The following is a 21,101-nucleotide window of genomic DNA, read 5'->3' as shown; positions in this document are numbered from 1 at the left end:
GAACTTCATTCCAAAAGTGGAAATTATTTATTTTAGCTCTATGAAATTAATTTAATTACAATTTAGAAACGGTGTAAGGAAAATAATTATTCAGTTAATTCGGAAGTTTACAAATATTTAAATATTTATGAAACTAGGATTAATTTAATTTCTCAATTTATAAATCCAAGCTAAAATGATAATGGTCTTATCTTATCGCTAAATATAGCTCAGTTATTATTATCGTAAATATGTGATTATTTCTTATCATAACATAATTTAATCACTTATTTGTATAATTTACCACAATTACGTCACACCACACCAACACCAAAAAGGCTCACTTTTCACCTGGTGTCACATTACTAACCTCAAAAAATGCATCTCAAATTTTTATCCAGGACTTATACCATAAGTAAAAGATTACTACATTCATATTTAATCGCACAATTCAATGGCATCATAAAATAAATGATACCATTCTTTTATTACACCCACCCACCCACCTCTAAAAAATGCTCTACATACATACATATTTACACCCATATCTCCAGAATAATACCAAAAAAGACCTTATCTCTCCTCCTTTTTAACACGAGTACCCTCGTGTCAACTGCAATAATAAAGTCTCCCTTATTACGACTTCCTGTCCCATCCCATCACATCATAATCGCCACACGTACATAAGTATTACATTTTAGCGAAAAACGGCATGCTGCCCAACCCTTTAAAAATCTGATTGCAATCCAGCCATTAAAAAAATGAATGTGAAATGCAACTCATGCCCTCAAATGAAATGTATCTCTCTCCGTATTATTTATTTACTGTCATAAAGTAAAGCCAGCCAGCCAGCCAATTCACGATACATGCAGACACGCTTTCATACATACAGCAGCAGAGACATAACAACAACAAGGCAGCTAAAAACATTCATTAAACATGGCACTGACACAACTATAACCAACTTTTTAACCAGAACGAATGCCACACATTTTACAAGTAAAGTTTTAACCAAACATTTTTGCAGTTTGCGATGCAATGCAATCCTCCATCTTCTCGACGGAGAAGTCATTTGACATGACATTTACTCAGTTAGCAGCAGTATTTCGCCTTGCTTTTTAGCTGACAGCATAATAGCCGGCTTTTACTGGCTCGAGGTTCATTTGCATTTTTGAATTTAATAAGTCATACATTTCCACTTCTGCAGCAGTGCAGGCAGTGTACAAATGTACATAAGTGCGTTAATTTACTTGAGTGCAAACTCTGTAAGGACATTGTGTTTTTCGTGTCTGCATTTATTTATTCATCTCTGTTGCACTTGTGTTATTGAAATCTGCATCTGAATCACAGGAGCAGCAGTAGTTGCATGTGTGCAACCAATTCTCGATTTAATTGGCATTGTACAAAAATCAGGACTTTGTTATACATAAAAAAACCTGGCCCAGTAATTGCTCCAGCTCGTCTCTCACCGAAGATTGATTCTGGATTATTTAATTGTGTATTTTTTTGTCCTAAAAAGCATTGGCTGCATGCATAATAAATAAATTTCTTTCTTTCGTCGTGAGGTGAATGAAATTGAATATGATGGCGCACAATGAAATATGACTTCGGCGAAGTGCATTGTTGTTTTTTAATTTCTTAAAACAAAAAAGTTAATTAACAATGAATTGTTAATTTTTCTCTTGTGTCACAAAATATGCAGTGATGAGTGACACGTTGATGTGTTGTTTTGCTAGCTTGGAGCTCCTTCTACTGCTGCTGCCGAGTGAAGCGTGGTGTGGTTTTTTAACATATAATTTTCGCAGTTTTTTAACTACTTAATCATATTTGGTGGTGCCAAGTTGTCGCAAATTAATTTGCATGCGGAGAGAACTTTGTTTAGAAGAAAATTGAATTTGAATATTCTTTAAGAAACGTGCCCAGTTATTTTTTTTCAAATATGGCTTTGACTAAATCCAGCGTCACGAATAATTTGTAAAATCGCATAATTTTTTAATTGTTTAGTACAAAGATGCAAATAACGGGACGCCGTTAAGAAAGTTGGATGGAAACCTAAAAGTGAGCATTTCCATTTTTGGCCTGGTACAAAACGGTACAATGTCAATTAGACAAGTTTAAGTGGTGACGTGATGGAGATAAATTATTCGACAAGATTTACACCACAAGACGAACGAGTGATGAGGTGAAGAAGAATTGAATAATGGAATTGGTTAATAATAAAAGTGTCGAGGTGGACAAATTGATTTAATTGACACGCCGGGCAAAAAAAGGAGTGTGAGGAGTAAGTAAGTACTAATTTATTGAGGAAGCTTTATCAAGATGGGATTATTAGCAACAGATAATTGCTTCTCCTAATATCCACCAGTTCTAGTCGAAACTTGTAACTAAAACTTTTTCGTAATTGGCATCAAAAACTGGCAAAAATTCAGTCAAAATTTTTGTTAAAGAAAAATTCAGTCAAAATTTTTGTTAAAGAAAAATTCTTCAGAAATCCCATTTAATATTTTTGCCACGGTTTTCCAAGTGGTTTGTATAATTTTGATTTGTTACCTGTACCTGTGGCACTGACATTTATTTAAACATTTGGCATCTGCAGCTTAACTTACTTCTTGACATGTGCACTATTTTTTTCGTACATACATTTCTCTTCAATTCACTCGATCTTCTCTAAAAGCTTAAATTTATGTACAAAGATTTAACAACCAGATACGATCGATTCATGGCACAAGTATTTATGCATCTCATACTTTTCATTGTGATGGTTGGTGTGTGTCACAAGTCAAATGCAGAATAATAACGTGCCGTTGTTATTCATTTTTTTTCTACAGAGTGAATCCAATCCATCCATCAATGCAAAAACTGACATCGACATTTCCATGACATGACACTGACTTTTTAAGCAGACAGATTATTTGTTACTTTTTGACTCACTCTCATATTTACACAGCAAAAGCACATTGCTACCACTTGACGGGAACATGAAATAAAACCACTTGTGCATATGTAAAATGCGTTACTTAATAATTTACATATTTTTTTTTTTTGATATGACATCACAGATAAGGAGGCAAAAGAATACTTACAATGAGCTACACAATAACAACAATGCAAATTGTGCGTAAAATGCGTGAGGATCATGACTAAATCTCATTTTGCGTTTGCACGCATGTGAAAAATAACGGAAAATTGCATGCATTGTTGTCAAAAATATGTGGCCGATAAGAGCCAGTGACATCATCATAATCGCTTCAGATCTCAATTTAGATTTATTATCGCAGTCGCAATTTTAGCGTCAAATTACACTCACACTCAACCGTCAAACGTCTCAATTTATTGGATTCTTTTATTTGCAAAGTTGCTCAGTCATTATTGGGATCAGCAAATTTGCATACTTGCAAATGTTTATATTTTTTGTAGACAAGAATGAACAAGAGTAGTCTTGTCTGAAACAAAAGTGCAATTCAATAATTATTTGTTACGCGTTCTTGAGATAAAGTGAAATTTGGGGCAGGAAGACGACAGGGACGCTTAATAAATAATTATTTTGCATAAACTGGATTTGGTCTACTTTCAAGAAAGAAAGAAAGGCTAATCAATAATGGAATTATTGATTAATTAGCTCTAAACGTGGCCAACCTTCAATCAAATCCAATCCAAGCTACATTCATGGTTGACTAATTAATTAAATATGTTAATTACTTAATTATGCAGGAATTTAGTTACACTTTATCTCACTCTATTTTACTTATGGGTTGATTCATTAAAGGCAAAAATCAGACCAAGCTATTCCTACATTCAATGTGTAAAATCTATAAAAAAAATGAAAAATAATGAAAAATAATATATCTAATTAATTCAAACATTTAATTCTTACATAAAATTTTAATTTTTGCGTCGTACAAATCATTCAAAATTGTCATTTTTTATACCTTGCAGAATAAAAAATTGCCTCAAAAACGTCCCACGCGGAAGAATGAGGACGAAAAGTGGGAAATTTAGCAGCCAAGGTGGGCCATATTTCCCGTCAATATGAGGATGCGGCGACCACACCCACCCTTAATCCCTGCGGTGGCGGTGGTGGTTGCCATCATCCCGTGCTGGCTCCTCATCATCGTCACTGCCGCCACCACCACCACGACCGGAAGTGGACATAGCAAGGGACCACTCCGCGATGGTGAGGGCAGCGTAAAGGACGACATCAAAGATTTCAAATTCACACAGCCCTCGTACAATGCCACCGTTCCGGAAAATTCGCTCGGATCCACACTCATCTTACCGTACACGGGGGAACAGATTTTCACGGGTGGAAAGGTTAGTTGGAGATTTTTTTTTAAAATTTATGTAAGAAAAATGTGTCAATTTTTCGAAAAAAAACTTTCAGAATCCTTCATCATCATCTACCGGTCCCCAACTAAAAATGGGCGTGTGGAACCCTACCAAACGACCCGTCCATTACAGCATAACATCCGGCGATACCTATTCCATGTTCCGGTCTGAATCCTTGCAAATTGGAGATTTTAACTTTCTCATTTTACGGGTCCGAAATAATGATCGAATTTTAAATCGGTAATTTTTTAAAACTTTAAAAATTATAGCGCACTCTTCTTAAATTATAACACATTTTTCTCCCACTATGTAAATCCAGTGAATTCAAAGAATGGTACAAACTCGGCGTAAAAGCAGATCTGTTGGATCACCACCACCCCAAACAATATTTCAATAATGCCTCACTCGCCAAAGCTTTCCCACTCGTGGGGTCGTCGTCAGACTTGCTGTTTGAGGAGGAAGGAGAGCATGAGACTGAACCCCCTCCAGACCAAAGTCAACCCCAACCACCCCCAGCCACCAAGATGTTCATCATATCTGAGGAAGTCCTACTACCACCGCCAGACAAAAGCAGCCCTTTCGGAGACGACACTTCGCTCCGAGACCCATTTAGTTTAGTCCAGGATGCAAACAGTGTCGGTGTCAGTGGTGGTAAAAATAAGAAGAATAATAGCAAAGTGTCGAGGAGAACTACTAAACAGAAGAGAGACGATGATGTGAACAGTGACGATATTTTTAGTGGTGGTGGTGGTCGTCGTGGGGGCAGGGGGAGAAAGAGAAACGGAAGTAGCCGGATAGAAAGTGAAACCGACTCTTTCGACACGACCCTTTTTCCCCCCTTGAGACGAACTCTGAGAGACGAAAAACTCAAGAAAACGAGCTTCACTCCGAGTAATGTGACGCGATCCGGTGGGGGCAAGCCTAACCGGGTGCGTGGTGGGAGTGGTGGTGGTGGTGCTGGGAGACGTCGGAATAAAAACCGACCCTCATCATCCCAGGAAATAAATGAGATTAACGTGGATGTCGACATGGTGAAGAGTGTAACTGTTAGAACTACGAGTAACAATGTGCCAAGTTATAATAAACGAGTGACAACGACAATGACCACGACGCCAACGACGACCACAACGACGACCAAACGTCCAAAGATGATGGTGGCGCAGCAACAGGACAAAAATGGCGGAATTATTTTGACCAGTGCGGAAACGACAGTTTTCGTGAGAGTGATTGATGTCGATGACAATCAGGTAGGAGAGAATGGTTCATTATTATGTAATCAGATGAGATCTTCTTTTTTATGATTTATTTTGGTCGTGTTACACTTTCAATGTTATCTTTGATAAATATTTGCAACGTGCGAATATCAAGGTGGCTTATTTTTTTTGCACATTTCTCAATTTTCTATTTTTTCAATGAGTTTTTTTGCAAACCTACCAAAATTGGATTTCTACTGCAAAATCCTGCTACAACTGCCCTCTCCTCTTTAAGAAGTTTTAAGCACTTGAATCCGAAAAAAGTAGAAAAAGTAGCTTAATGCGTTTGGCACATTTCAAAGTGAAATAAGCCAAGCTGAAAATATGTCAATTCTGTTACGAGAATACTAATATTACATAATTTTCGTCTGGCCAACACAAACTTTTGCTTGCACTGCTCTTGAGTTCGGTCCAGTCCAGTTTTTGTGCCAATAAGTAATAACGTAATGGAGCATATTTTTAGGGCAAGAAGAAGAGCTTTACCTTGTTCTCCTTTCGTAAGTATTTATGAGCGGATGTGGACGTCGTGGTCGTGGTTTGTCTGCTGGAGAGAAGAAGAAAGTTCTTCTTCTTTTCTTCTTCCAGGAGAAAGTTGAGTGTCAATATTTACATTTCGTATCCACTCCTCTTCTCCGTAACGGGAGAGGAGGAGACAACAACTTTTCCCTATATTTCACTCTCACCCGACTTTCACCAAGGAGAAGATTATCTTTCTCAGAGAGAGAAAAAACACGGGATGCATGTACATACATATGGCTCATGTTCAGATTTGGTCGCAATTTTACAGAAAATGAGGCTTACAGGTTTTGGACGAGTTGAACGCCAAGTTTATTATTCGTAGAACATTTGGTTATGAAACTAAAATTATAGATATTCCAACTGGAATTTTTTGACACAATCGAATCCACAAAATTCTTTACAAATTGCGTGAATTTTTAAATTATTTAATTTCGTTGATTAAGTTTTGTTAATCAATTCTTTTGTACAGATTTTGTGTCAATTTTACAGAAAGTGTAGCTTAGAAATGTTTGCACGGTTGAACGCCAATTTTATTTTCTTGGAGTAAATGCAATTATAAAAATAAAAGTACAGACAGATGCACGAAAGCCGCTTTATTAGTTGACACAACTCGAGTACATACTACTAACAAATTTCCTGATTTTCTAAATTATTTTATTTCTCGTATTAATTCTTCTTGAAATTAATTTTTTGCCAATATTTATGAACGCCTGTCATCCATTATCTCTTCATGTATGAGGTTAAACGCTTCTATTGTTCGCCACTTTGTTTCTCTGCTGAGTTGACTTTTTCTTTTTGTACTTTCTTTTGTCTACAGTTGTGCAAAAAGTCCATTTTCCACCATCATTTCTTATCTATCTCTCCACCTCCACCACTTTTACTCATACACAAGAATAAACTCGCTGTTTTATTGTTTCCTTCATTTATCCAGTCCAACCCATTCACTTTGCATTGTCATTTTTGCTTCGTCTTCGCCAAAATAATGATAATAATAAATGCATACAAATTTCGCAAATCTTGTTGTGCAAAATGTGTCCCCGTTTATTTATCTCGTTTCGAAATAATGAATGTCAAGAACACAACAAGGTGGAAAATAAATGAGTAATATAAACAAACCTGGCAAAAAGTCCTCCTGCCGTGAGTGACCATGGACAGGAAATAGTTTTCCTTTTCACCAAGTCTACGCAATTTCCTTCACATTGTAAATGTAAATTTATGTTAATAAATTATGTATCTAACAGTCATTTTTTTCTCTTTTTCACAGCCCGTCTTTGAAAGCCAAACGTACGACATCGGGGTCAACGAGGATGCCCCGATTTTATCCAAAGTTGCCAAAATATCCGCCGCAGATGCAGATATTGGGAGAAATTCAGAAATTTATTACAGGTAAAAATAAAATAATAAATCTGTTGTTCAAACATTTCGAGGGAAAGTTAAATATTGGAAAATTATATATTCTCGCGATTTATTTATTTTTATGTAAATTTTGATTTCGGTTTCGAGAATTATGTAAATTTCCGAAACCTTGTGGGTGACCCATTAGTAAAATCTGCGTAAGTCTCTCTCTCTGATTTAATAAGTTGGATGGAATCAACTCACCTTCACTTCCTGCGCTCTTCTCGCATCCACATTTCTCTCTCTGACAATTCCATTATTGCGGAAAGTATGCAAAGTGCAAGGCTAAATCTCTCGAGTACATTTTACCATTTATTCGAATTTCTCTCCGAAAGACTTGACTTTTGGTGGTGGCGACGACTCATCTGCCGCATCTTCCTCCCCCACTCGACGCTGACTCTTTAATCCATTTATTCTTCTTCTCCTTCATATTTCTTAAGGAAGGTTAGCTCTTTAGAGTTGAGTCATAAATCATTTGCATAAGTAAATAACTCACACTACAGGTTCTAGCTGTCGTCACTTTATATTGTATTTCACCTCTCGCACTATCCTCTTCTCACCCTCGACCCTTTTTCGATCCACGTCTTAATTGTTCATCCACCAATCCAAAATCCAACCAACAACAAAGTTCATCATCATTACGACGAAAAGTCTGGTTGATCTACGGTATAAAACGCACGTATAAAATACATAATTAAGTTTTGCAGCTAGTTATCAACAACCCAATCTCTCGCCGTTTAGGTCGTCATCCTTGCTTTATTTTGTTTTGTGCAGAGTTATTATTCAAAATTGAGAAGTTGAGCGAGCGGCCCCATAATTCAAAAGCCTACGTGGACGTGACGATGTTTCACCATTATGCAATTTTACCCCTGATAAATGATGACTTTCTTCGCATACCATTTCATAATTATTACGTAACGCGTGTAATGAAAGGTGGCAGAATTGGGTAAATTATAGGACACCCCTTTAATTTAATTCTGCTAGAGGCACAACCAACGACCACTTATTCTCGGCTGGAAGGCGTCCTCTCATCGCATGAATTAAATTAATGTTCGTCTTCTTCTTCCAAGAATCCATCCAATCTTTCCGCAGCCGTAAAAGCAGGACTTGATTCTTTTTAGTGAACGTCTTCTCTTCATCACGTTCCCACTTCATCCTAAATACGAAACAATCATCAATAAATCTCTGTTGTGAGAGAGAATAATACAGCTCCATCCAAAAAGTTGGAGTTGAGAGTTGAGCACACCACTTTCTCGTTGTGCCAGAGACTTTATGGCTGCAGGTGTGGATTGGATTGTAAATACCATTCAAAGAAACGAGTCTTAAAATCGTTACCCTTTTGGCGTTAGTGGTGGTGGTGAGGGGAATGTTGTTAAGATAAGAGTTCCGGTTTCTCCACTGCTGGATGGATTAGTTTTATGGGGGCAATTGTCTGGCAAATATTTGATTAATATTCATTCATTCATTCATTCATCCACGGCCATGCACCAAGTATAATCCATCTACCTCAAATACACGGGAGAGAGAGAGAGAGCCTACTTGTCACTGGTAGAGTGTGGGTGCCGAAGAAAGTGGAAAAGTTTTGGTCGGAATGAATAATTAAGGGAGAAAAAGAGAAGGTGTTGGGTGGATGATGGTTAGAAAATGGGGGAATCGATCATATAATGAAAATCTAATTTTAATCCTTTGTTCTTTATCGGGGTGATATTATTTACGACTTATGCATTTTTCGTCTTTTTGCTACTGGAAATCTTTGAAAGTTGGTGTGTTAAAGGACACACAACGATCTGAAAATCGGGTGGACTCATAGAATAATATATTTATGATAGCAAATTTAAAACAGTAGAAAAATTCCAGATGCAAATTTATATTCGTAGAATGTTTCTAATTTATGTAAGCAAGTGTTTTTGCAACTCGTCGGCTTCGAAATTATTTAATTAACCACATATTTAGATATCTAAAATAAATGCAGGAAATTTGACCTTCGGTCTGTTTCAAAATTAAAAATTACCAACTTTTCAAATTCGGCATTTTTGCTCAACAAACTATGAAATTTATGATGTATTCCGTTACAAATTTTGTTTACTACTCAAAAGCTTTGCCAATATGATATCGGCTCTAAAAAATTTCATGAGGATTTACAAATCACATTTTTCCAGCATATTTCCCCGCAATGTGACACACTTGTAAAGCTAACTTTCTATTTTACTCACTACTTTATTTACAAATGGAGCCTTTAACAACAAGCAATATGAATAAACTAGACCAATCCTTAGCATAAAAAGGGGTAAATGTCAACCTATAAATGTTCAATTCAATTATTGACGGTTAGTGGCTCTGCTGAATAATGGCTATTGAAAGTGTTACTGCCACACAAAATGACTCGTGTTAGGTTTCATTAGCCATTTTATTTAATTTTATTGACAATTCCACTACAAATTGAACCCAAGATCGAATCATGCACGTACAGAATTTGTTACTGCAAGTGTTTTACAAAGTTCGTGTTCTCGTCGAAATGCAACATAGTAAAATTAATTGAAACTTATTTCTTTGCTCGAACTAGTATATTCTTTTAAATTTGGGTAAAAATCTTGACGAAATTCATGCAAATTTTTGCGAAAAGTTCAAATCAGAAAACTTTATATTTTTTGTCCTTGATTTTCCAGTTTATCCGAGTGGTCCAACTCTTGGAGTATCGATCCCATCACGGGCATCCTGTCTCCTACACGTCCCCTCCTCGGCCGCACCGGAAAGGGCGACCGCGACCGTGAGACAATCCATATCAGGGCGAAAAACAGGTGGAACATGACCCCAACTTCTGGCTCCATCGCCGCCGTGAACATCCACATTCGTCCCGTCAATAGATACGCGCCACAAATCCGTGTTAATCGTCCTCCTCAGGTGAAAAACAATTATTTATGCAGATCCACAATTTCAGGCAAATTCTTCGAGAGAAAAGACTGACAATATTTTTTGCTGCCTCCTCAGGTCGAAGTTCGCCCGTATGGCGTAATTTACGCCGTCGTCTCAATCCGCGACGCCGACGAGGGAGAAAATGGCGTTGTCGATCTCGAAATAAAAGAAGGCGACCCCAACGGAATATTCCGCATTACACCGACATCCTCCCGGAATGAGTTTTACGTCGAAATGTCGCCAATTATTGCAACCAATTTGGGTAAAATTGAACGTCTTCATCAATTCAATTTAACCTTACGAGCAACAGATCGTGGATCACCGGCTAAAAGTTCTGAAAAGGTGAGTAAAAAAAATCTATCCTATTTTTTCTCTTAATTTTTTTCCTTCTCATCTGTCCGGGTGAAAGTAAAATTGGTGGCCCCGTAATAAAAAAAATGTAGCCAACCACTCATTCATCCGTCCATCCACGAACCTGAAATCTACAATTGAACCGTGTTACATCCGGTTTAATGATTATTTCCGGTCCCTAAAGACCTCTCGGTGGATTGGATTGGAAAGGAGAAAAATCATCGATTTTCACCAAAGAGAAAGTAATGTGGGAAAGAAAGTAACAGCTTTTTTTCTCTTGTGCTTTACACACTGAAATCAAATCTTGGTCCAATTTCTGGTCGGTCGCTTGTCGTCACAATCAAAATCTTTGACTTTCCCTTGTCTCTCTCCTCTTTTTTTTAAAGAACGAGAGAAAATCCAAAATTTAAAGGGCTTAACAAACTTTTATACGCTTAAAACTTGAACTTTCATCCCAAAAACTTTACAGAGTCGATGAGACTTAAAAATTAAAACTTTCCCCAACAACTAAAAGTAGAACTCAAAGACGAGAACAATTACGAAAGCCCTTCTTTGTTCATCCTCTACAGTGTCCACCCACCCAAAATAAGGGTCAATCTATCCGATTAGATTCTCTATTCTTAACGGAAGAAATAGCCATTTAATGCTTGGAGAAAGTCGGAAGAGAAAGGTTGACAAGTGACACTTTTTTTGGTGTATGAACCCACCCTTTGAATCTGCCTTCTCCTTTATCCACTTCCGTTCCTCAGAAAAAATGATCTCTTCCCCCACACAATATTTTGTCCACTTGCTTTCTCTTCCTGTCCCATATTTGAAACGTACCTATGTTTGAGTTACAAAGTTCAGATTGGAATTGGTTTGTGCGGGTGGTTTGGTTAGCCGTAAAGTAAGTAGTAAATAAATCCCTGTGTGTGTAGACCGAGGGGAGAAAGCAAGTGAGTAAAGTAAAGCTTTGTTGCTTGCTTGCTTGGTTTGCTTTCGCTCCACGGCGAAACTGTGTGGTTGGGGTTTTGTACGAGCTTAAATCAGAAAAGGAAGTTATTCACTTTGATTTATTTGTGCGAAACCTATTCTTCTTTCTTGTTTCGAAAAGAAGAAGAAATAACCCGCCCGCATACGCCACCACCACCACGACAAAGAAGTGGAGGAGAAAGTAGGGAGAAAAGAAGTGCGATAAGTTCAAAATGTAGCAAACAAAAGTATATACTCCACTTCAACTTCATTCAATTCATTCTTCAAGGTCCACTTTATTTTACTTTCTCCAATGGACCCGACTTTCTCCACCGCTCACACGGGAGAAATATGCTCCACATTATTGTTATAAAACACTTTGTTGTCGGTTGAACTACAAGTCGTTTCGTAATCGGAATGGATGTTGGGTTGGTGTCTCGTCCTGTTACGTAAGAAGAACGGGGAACCTTCTCTTTACTTTCACCCGAAATTCGAAGAGGAAACAATCGCCTTTTTTTAAAGGGTCGATTCCAATTCAAAGAACGGCGTTTTTATTTGAGATTGAAAATTCTTTACCACCTTTTCTGATCTAATGCGTATTGTCATTTTTTGTAGGAACTCCAAGTTCGCGTGGCGGACACGATCTGGTCGGAAAAAGGGGGAGAAAATACGGCCATTTTTGATAAGGATGTGTACGAAGTGGAAATCTCGGAAACAACGAGTCCACCGCATTCCGTTGTTTTCAGGTGGGTCTCATACTCATTGTTGGTCATTTAGATCTGTAATCAATTAGGATGACATATATTTATAACGCCTATTATGCAGACTGAACCGACCAAATTCCGCTGTCGGACTGTCCATCTCGAGTGGAAATGAGGGTGACGATTTCGTCCTTGAAGAGAAAAGCGGGGTCCTTTATACGAATAAGTGGTTGGACGCGGAGACCAAATCGACCTACACGTTGACCATAGATTCACACGACAGGAGGCCTGCATCTCAACAGCAGAGGAGTGGCGACTACTACAGGAGGAGACAATCCGTGGCCAAAATCATTGTCAAAGTTATCGACGGTAAGAATATTTTTCCATATGAAAATCTCCCTTCTGCACAAGGTCAGCCTTATAAATTATGTTAATTAAGTAGTATGACCAAGAACTTACTTTCACGTGTAAAACTTTCTCCACAAAGTTCTCTTTTGATCGCCTGCAGGGAACGACAACTCCCCCGAGTGGGAACCCATGCCAAATAACAGGTCTATTTTTACCGTCATGGAGAATGAGGCTGTCGGGACGAAAGTGACAAGGATTGTGGGTAAGAAACTAATTTCAATTTATTTATAAGTTATAACAGACATTTATTCAGGCAAGAGACACATCCTTTAATTTCATCAATTTATTATGTTGTTGTTGAAGCGTTTAAATGTATTATGTTTAATGTTTAATTGTAGCCAAGGACCGTGACTCGGGAGAAAATGGGTAAGCCCACCACCACCAACTTTTCATTACATTGTACTCCCTCATTTCCGCCTCTTTTCTCAATGAATGCACTGCACTCCTTTCACCGAAATAAATATATTTCTGTGCGTAAGTATGCGTGCATCGTGGTTAAGTGGTTTAAATTATTACAATTTTGAGCGATTTTCCTCTCCTGGACTTTCCCCGGGTTCATTCAACTTGGAGCATAATGAAACTATAAACAATTACGTAACGCACCGAAATCTGGGGAACTTTACCTCACGCCGCGACCATCACTTCACCACCACCACGACGGCCAAAGCTGTATAAAAGCGCAGTTGGGGTTTATTTTATTTTACGGACTCATTAGTGAATAGACGATGATGAACTTTCCCACTTCTTCCATAAGAAGAAGAAGAAGGAGTGCAGTTGAAGGAGAGAAAGGCTGCTCGTCAGAGTCATCACATTTTAAAGTGTCCTTAATTCTCTCACGCTTTCTCTCTGTTTGGTCGGAATAAATGCTCAATTTAAGATTATTGCCCCCTTCAGTGCAATTTACATTAAAGATTCCAAACTGGTACAATAGCTTTCAGAGGGAACAATGTACAGTGTGTGTGCATAGGTTCGTCTCTATCGTGGTGGTTAAAGTGCTTCGGAGAGATTAGGCAATTTAACGATTCAGTGAATGGGCAATTGACCACGACAGAGAAACGAAAGAACTTGATGCACAATGCATACAGGGTAAAAGCAACCATTTTGAAGTAATAATGACGAAATGACGATGAGAACGACGACGCCACGCGGAAAATAATAAGAGCGAAGTCGAGTTTCCGTGCTCTATAAATTATTTGGAGAATGGAATGATTTCTTGATATGGCAAAAATTGTCTCAATTTCCCCCCGCAGACTAACTTTTTGCTCACTTCTTATATAACTTTCTCTCTTTTTCCCTCATTTTCAGCTACGTAACCTACAGCATCGCCAACTTAAAACCGACCCCTTTCACCATTGACCACTTTTCCGGTGATATTCGCACTGGTCGTCTCCTCGACTATGAAATTGACCGGAGAGAGTTCAGTCTAAAGATTCGTGCGTCCGATTGGGGCCAACCGTCCCGTCGTCAGAGTGAGAAAGTAATGACGATAATGTTGAAGGACGTCAACGACAACCGACCACTCTTCACGGTGAAGGAATGCGTCGCCATAATCGACAAGGGGATCAAATTCGAGACTGAAATTGGGAGGGTGGAAGCCATCGATTTCGATCGGGAGGATGTCGTCATGTACAGAATTGTTGGGGGGAATGAGGACGCTTGTTTTGGAATTGATACCACAAGTGGGAAGATTAAGGTGAGATTTTAAACGGTGACCCCACAATTAAAAGGGCGCCATCTTTACACATTTTTTTTCCAGGTGGTCTGTGATCTCCGCGATGTCCGCGTCCCCAAACGTTTCCTTAACGTTACCGCCACCGATGGCGAATACTACTCGGACGTCATGTCGATCAAAGTTGAACTTGGTGGCGAAGGTCGGATGACCCATCTCAAAGTGAATCGAACCACACCTCCGTCCGAAAATGGTTCTTCGTCATCTTCATCATCACCTCGATCCGGGATCAAATTATTCTCCACGGCAAATTCCGTTTTCGAATGTGAGGACACCGGAGTTCGAGAGAGATTCGACCAAATGGCGGCCCTCAGTGAGAAAAATAATCAGTTTGAGGATGGCGAGGAAGGCTTCCCCCCACTCCCGTCGAGATACCGGGACAACGTCCACACCCCGCAGTGGATCGATGTGCCAAAAGAAATCTCGGTAAAAAATATACTATTCTTCTTTTTTCCACAATTTCAAAATTATTGCATATTTTTGGCCAGCCATATTTATTTATTTTGCAAAAAAGGAAGTCGTTAGATTCATTATTGTTTGCCCCACTTTCACGATGGCTATAACTTTTGGGTGATTTGAAAAGTCTGAATTTTCCTCGTAATGGAATACGTAGCTGTTATTTATTTTTGTTATTGTGCGCCACCGGGTGTCCCAAATTTCTCGTCGTAATAATGACCATCGTAATGCGAAGTTTGGAGAGTTTTTACTTCTGCCGTGTGGCCTGGTCTGATCATATAAATCGATCCATTCATTTTATGTGAGGCCAATTCAACTAAATTGATATCCAGGTCCGAACATATTGTTTTGTCCGTCAGAAGTGGAGTTGAGTGGAATTTACGTTCACCTTGGATTTTGTTTGGATTTGGAAGAGAGAAAATGGAACAAATCAAACTTGACTCGTTTTCAGATCAGAGAAAGTGGTTTAGTTTTTGACTCTAGATTTTGCTGATTCATCTCCGTTCTGTAATTCTGGTCTGACTGAATTTCGCTCACAGTTTGACCCACTCGATCTACCACTTCTCATTTTGTCGTCGTCGTCTAGCCGCTTTTCCAGGGAGATGACTACGTAGAAAGGAAGTTGAACTGATGAGGTTTCACCGCCACGCTGAACCAAATCTAGTCCAGATGTGGGAAATGTTCAGCTAAAAGTGAAAGTTGTGGAGAAAGCAGAAATTATTATTATACTTCTCAAAGTGCGGCTTGAATTGTCCAAGTTCTCGAATTAATATTGAATTTCATCTCCTTCTCTGATATGATTTATGGGCAAACTTTGCGAAAATTACAGGCTCAAAATGTGCAATTATTTCGCAATGATTTTTTTCAACAAGTTAATTTCATTTGATTTCATTGGTATTTATTCATGTAGGTTTTCGAAAACACGTCGGTGGGGGTGACCGTGCTAAAATTGCGTGCTCGTGACCTCGACAAGGGTTACAATGGCCTCCTCACGTTCGTCATCTCGTCCGGCGATGAGGCTCACGGTGCTTGGGACATAGTCAACCCGACCGGAAGTCAGGATTCTGACGAGGGAGATCTCGCCCATCTTGTCGTTGCCGCACCGCTGGATCGGGAACAAGTTTCGTCCTACATGCTCAATATTAGTGTCTGGGATCAGGGCAAACCTTCCAAAGTGTCTTCCAAACTACTTTTTGTTAAGGTTTGCAAAAATACTTTTGGAAACCTCTGGAAAATGAAAATTCCATAATTTCGGGAAATTCTTGACACATACTTTCCCCTCTTAGGTCCAAGATTCCAACGACTGCCGACCGACTTTCACCAAGGCGGCGACCAAGTTGAAGATTGGGGAGGGTGGAGCCCTCGTCGGGGAGCAATTAGTCGGTCTCTCCGCGTTCGATGAGGACGAAGAAGGGACGCCCAACTCGTTAATATCGTATCGACTCTTGTCGCCCACGGAGGATTTCGCGATAGACGAAAAATTGGGGACGATACGACTCCTTCGCGAGTTGGATAGAGAAAGACAAGACTTTTACGAGCTTTTGGTGGCCGCGGAGGATCACGGCGTCCCAAAATTGTCCAGCATTGCGGTTGTATCCATACAAGTGGAAGATGTTAATGATTGTGCGCCGCGATTTGAATCTTTTGCGTCCATGTCGTCTCACTCGTCGTCATCAAGGATCGTGTCCGTCCTGGAAGACTGGCCGGTGGGTGGGGTTGTGACGCAGGTAAGTGTTTAAATAACGTATGTAGCAGAATGCAAAATATTCACCAAATAAATGATGCATTGACACAGGTGCTGGCACGAGACGATGATTTGGGGCTGGGGGGTAACGTGAGATACGCCTTGGTCGGTGGGGTCGGTGAGGAGGAGGACTTCGAGCTGGACGAAGTTTCGGGGGTGTTAAGGGTCAAGAGAGAGCTGGACTATGAGACGACCTCCATTTACAACTTGACCATTAGAGCACACGACATGGGGACGCCTTCTCTTTCGTCCGAGACATTTATTGTGGTTGAGGTAAGACCATTTGTTTTGTTTTTCACGTTTCTAGACTTTCTACGATAATTATACATCATAAAATTCAAAAAGCTTTGATCTTTTTACTGAATTTTTCTCACAATCTCCAGATTTTTATCATTTTTAAATCGATATGAAAAAGTTTCCACAATACATTCTCTAATTCTTCCTCAAATCTCATACTCATCAGTCGTCAGAGAAAGTTTAGTCTCTGCAGGTCTATTCACCCTACTTTGAGCTGCATCCTTACGTCACAGGGTTAAAGTTTGCATACTTAAAATCACCAACACACACAATCCATCCATCTCCCACGCTACATTTCCCACGACGAACAAACAATCTAAACCACAACTACAAAGGAAGTTGTCTTCGTTAGTCTCTCTCTCTTGCATCATCCATCCCAACTATCTCACCATCTCTACACCTTCTCCCCATTTCCGGTGCAACAGGATGATGCCAAACTTACACTACAACTCCAAACTTGCGTTTCCCTCTCTCCAACCAAATGCATACATAAATCTTTACAACAAATCTCTGAATAGAAAATCAGCCTACAACTGAAACTGCATAAAACGGGAAATTAAAACAACTTGGTCCCAAATATTTTGTGGAGGGGCTTTCATGTGACCCTTCCCGGCGTCACTCCAAGTAAGCAATTCTGTTTAGGGGTCTCAATCTATGGGGGAAATAGGATCAAAATATGAAGAGATTGGAAGAGTGGAATTGGGGGCTTAAAGTAGCCGAGAAAGTTTACAGTTTTGATTTTGAACTTTGTGGGACAAAGGCGAGACTAAATACCGAGTAAATCCTATTCCTCATGCTTGACGAGTGTAGTACGAGTGAAAGTGAAAGTAGAAGGGGAAGAAACAACAAGTTATGATGAATTGAAATGCAAGGTGCAGCCGGGACTCGCTTTCTTTTCTTTCTTTCCTCCTTCCTCTTTACGTAAAGTTGGGTGGTTTTGGTTAGTAGTTCTTGATTCCACCTGTTTTCCCAAGAGTCAAACTTTTAATTAGCTTAAGTAGCCAAGAAACTTTGAGAGAGGGGAAGGAAGTCAAAGTTTTTCGAGAGCGTGGTTTTCACCGTGGTTTGGTGGATGGATGGAAGTAAAATTTGGTGACTTTTCAAGTTCCGTTAAGTAATTAGGTAATGATGGAATGTACAAGGAAATGTTGGCTAATTAAGAAATAATTAATTAACCCGGATATGCAAAATTCGTAGTGTTTTTCTTTGGTCTGTCTTACACAGAAGAAGTTGAACATTCTCTTACAGGCTTTGTTTGTTAAAAGTTTGATGCATAACAAATTAGGAAAATTGTTGAGAGGTTTTTCATATTTTAAAATTTTTTGTAGTTTTTCAGAGTCGAATTATTAAATATTTTTTGTGTTATGCAAATACTCTGAATGGAAATTAGATACGACATGCATATGGTTGTATGTAGGTTCTTGTCGTTCTCGAGTCTTAATTCTCAATGTTTTTGTTTAGCGTTTTTTACAGGAGTTCATATTAATTTGCAGGGTTTGATTGTTACAAATTAGGGAAATTGTTGACAGACTTTTCAGATAGTTTTTTGTTTAATTTTTAAATTTCAAAGTCGAATTATTATTTTTTGTGTTGTGCAAATATTCCAAAAACATAAAAGATATAACTTTCTTCCGTAGCCGTAGGTTCTTGACGTTCTCGAGTCCGAGTCTTAATTCTCAATGTTTTAGAGTCTTTTACAGAAGTTCATATTAATTTACAGGGTTTGACTGTTACAAATTAGGAAAATTGTTGACAGAGTTTTCATATATATTTTTTTTTAATTTTTAAATTTCAAAGTCGAATGATTATTTATTGTCTTGTGCAAATATTCCGAAAACATAGAAGATATAACTTCTTTCTTCCATAGGTTCTCGACGTTCTCGAGTCCTCCACATCCATATCTTTCTCGGAAGTCGCGAAGGAGACCTCCCTCCCAGAAACTACGCCGGTCGGATCCTTAATCACCCGGGTAGAACTGACTCCTTCCTCCGCCCTGGAACACTCTCTAGTCACCCTCACCCTCGAGGGCCCTTCTCGCTACTTGTTCACGATTGACGAGACCGGCTCTGTCCGAACGGGCCACACCCTCGACTACGAGACACACCCGTCTCACTGGCTCGCCATTCTCGCGAAAAGCGTGTCCAGTGGGAAAACTCTGGCAAAAATGGATCTCTTCGTCAACGTGACGGATACTAATGAATGCGTGCCTTTAACGACTGAACCGGCGTACAGGTAAGGGTTTCAAAGCTCGTAATGAAGGTGTCCCAACGTGTGCTGTCGGATTTTGGCCAAATTAGTGTCCATAAATCACCAATTTAATTAATATGAAATTTGCAAAATACATTATCTGCCAAGTTTGGCGGAGATATTTACATTGGAAGAGGAGAAAACGGGCCCCAAAGTTGAAAAATTTTACACTTTCCAAATTTGTTGTGCGTTTTCTCCTCTTCGGATGCAAATATCTCTGCCAAACGTGACCATTTGGAGATAATGTCTTTTGTAAATGTCATACTAATTAAATTTGCGATCGGTTGAGACTAATTTCATCAAAATCGGAGAGCATACGCTGGGAGACCTCCATAGTTAATACCACTTCCGGGCTAACTTTCTGCCCCCACTTTACACAGAGTATACCTCTCCGAGAACACCCCACCGAGTCACATCTTCCTAAAATTATCCGCCTTCGACTGCGACCCTTCCGGCCGATTGACCTACTCGCTGAAAACATCAACCCCTTATTTCGACATTGACCCGACTTCCGGTGAACTGGAAACGACCGACATGGTTCTTGACCGGGAGAAACAACCCGTCCACATTTTTGACGTTATTGTCACCGATGGTGGCGATCCCCGACTTAATTCAAGCACTCAAATCGTCGTCGTTCTGCGCGACGAGAATGATAATTCGCCCCGATTTTTGCACAAACGTGGCATTCACACCATTCCCGAGTTGACGATTGACCTCCAAGGTGACCAGCCCACGTCGGGTAAGAAAAAAATGCACCCAAGTGACTCCAGTGCCGGGCTGAGCGAGGAGGACGAGGACGAAGACGAAGAAGACGACGAGGACTCGGAAGATGACGACGAAGAGTTGAAATGGTCCGATTGGAATGTGATTGAGGAGCAAGATGGCATGTTTAGTGAGGGGGGCGGTTGGAAAAAAATATTTCAGGTGAGCAAAATTTCCATTTAAATTTGCATTTATCTAGCAAAATTGAAATGCATTTTCAAGATTTGCAATACTTTATAACATTTGTGGTACTAGGACTCCGTTAATAATTTATGATTTTGATAATTTATTTAGATTTTTTCTATCGATATCGCATGTAGTAGATTTTTGCAAATGATGCTTGTTTGCAAAAAAATAAAATTTATTCTAAAAACATTCCTAAAAAAACATCAAAATCCCGCTCTATTTATAAATTATAATGTTAATAATTCCATTTTTCCAATTCCCAGGTCGTCGCCTTCGACAGTGACGAAGGTGTCAACGGTTCCGTCACGTACCGTCTCAAATACCGCGTGAGTACGAGCATAAACCAGGTCGGGGTGGATGGCGCGACCCCGCCGCACCCACAACAAGCGCAACAAGCGGTCCACAAGGAGGACGAGGTGTACTCGATAAATCCCACGACGGGGGAAATCTTCACGTCCGCTCCGCTCATTAAGAGCGACACGATGCTCAAGTTCATCGTGGAAGCGACGGACGGGGGCAACCCGGCACAAAGCACGGAAACCACGCTTATCTTACGAGTCAAGGGGATCAACAGGGTCAAGTCACAACCACCACAAATACTTATACAAGGTAAGCTAATAAATAGCAATTTTTAATAATATGCGTAAATGTGGGAAATTAGTTGGAAATTCGAAGAAAAAGACTTTATTTTCTCGAGCTTTATAGAATTTATGAATAACTTGAAATAGTTTTGAAATTTTGGTTAAATTAAGTTTAGTAAAATTTTGCTAAATATTTTTTTTTTACATTTTTTTTCAAAATGTGAAATGATAACGCCGAAATAAAAATTTTCCAAAATTATTCATTAAAATTATGAAATATAGATTGAACAACTTTGTTTTGAA

General features: G+C 39.2%; 1 protein-coding gene across 3 annotated transcripts in view; it reads left to right on the top strand.

The window, feature by feature from the left end:
• LOC110853122 (fat-like cadherin-related tumor suppressor homolog) overlaps positions 1–21,101 on the top strand; it is a 116,727-nt gene that overhangs the window by 47,092 nt on the left and 48,534 nt on the right. For all 3 annotated transcript variants that reach the window (XM_035854506.1, XM_035854505.1, XM_022101363.2), the window contains exons 4-21: positions 3,916–4,290; positions 4,361–4,545; positions 4,625–5,552; positions 7,342–7,463; positions 10,139–10,373; positions 10,461–10,727; positions 12,303–12,433; positions 12,513–12,757; positions 12,897–12,998; positions 13,135–13,162; positions 14,102–14,489; positions 14,553–14,951; positions 15,892–16,182; positions 16,268–16,708; positions 16,777–16,998; positions 18,890–19,254; positions 19,650–20,193; positions 20,481–20,826. In XM_035854506.1, coding sequence (XP_035710399.1) covers positions 4,009–4,290; positions 4,361–4,545; positions 4,625–5,552; positions 7,342–7,463; positions 10,139–10,373; positions 10,461–10,727; positions 12,303–12,433; positions 12,513–12,757; positions 12,897–12,998; positions 13,135–13,162; positions 14,102–14,489; positions 14,553–14,951; positions 15,892–16,182; positions 16,268–16,708; positions 16,777–16,998; positions 18,890–19,254; positions 19,650–20,193; positions 20,481–20,826 — 5,521 coding nt within the window. In that variant the 5' untranslated portion in view covers positions 3,916–4,008. The remainder of the gene's footprint in view (positions 1–3,915; positions 4,291–4,360; positions 4,546–4,624; positions 5,553–7,341; positions 7,464–10,138; positions 10,374–10,460; positions 10,728–12,302; positions 12,434–12,512; positions 12,758–12,896; positions 12,999–13,134; positions 13,163–14,101; positions 14,490–14,552; positions 14,952–15,891; positions 16,183–16,267; positions 16,709–16,776; positions 16,999–18,889; positions 19,255–19,649; positions 20,194–20,480; positions 20,827–21,101) is intronic.

This window comes from Folsomia candida, unplaced genomic scaffold (assembly GCF_002217175.1).
Source record: "Folsomia candida strain VU population unplaced genomic scaffold, ASM221717v1 Fcan01_Sc008, whole genome shotgun sequence".
Lineage (NCBI taxonomy): Eukaryota > Metazoa > Arthropoda > Collembola > Entomobryomorpha > Isotomidae > Folsomia > Folsomia candida.
This window is presented reverse-complemented; position numbering and strand designations above follow the sequence as displayed.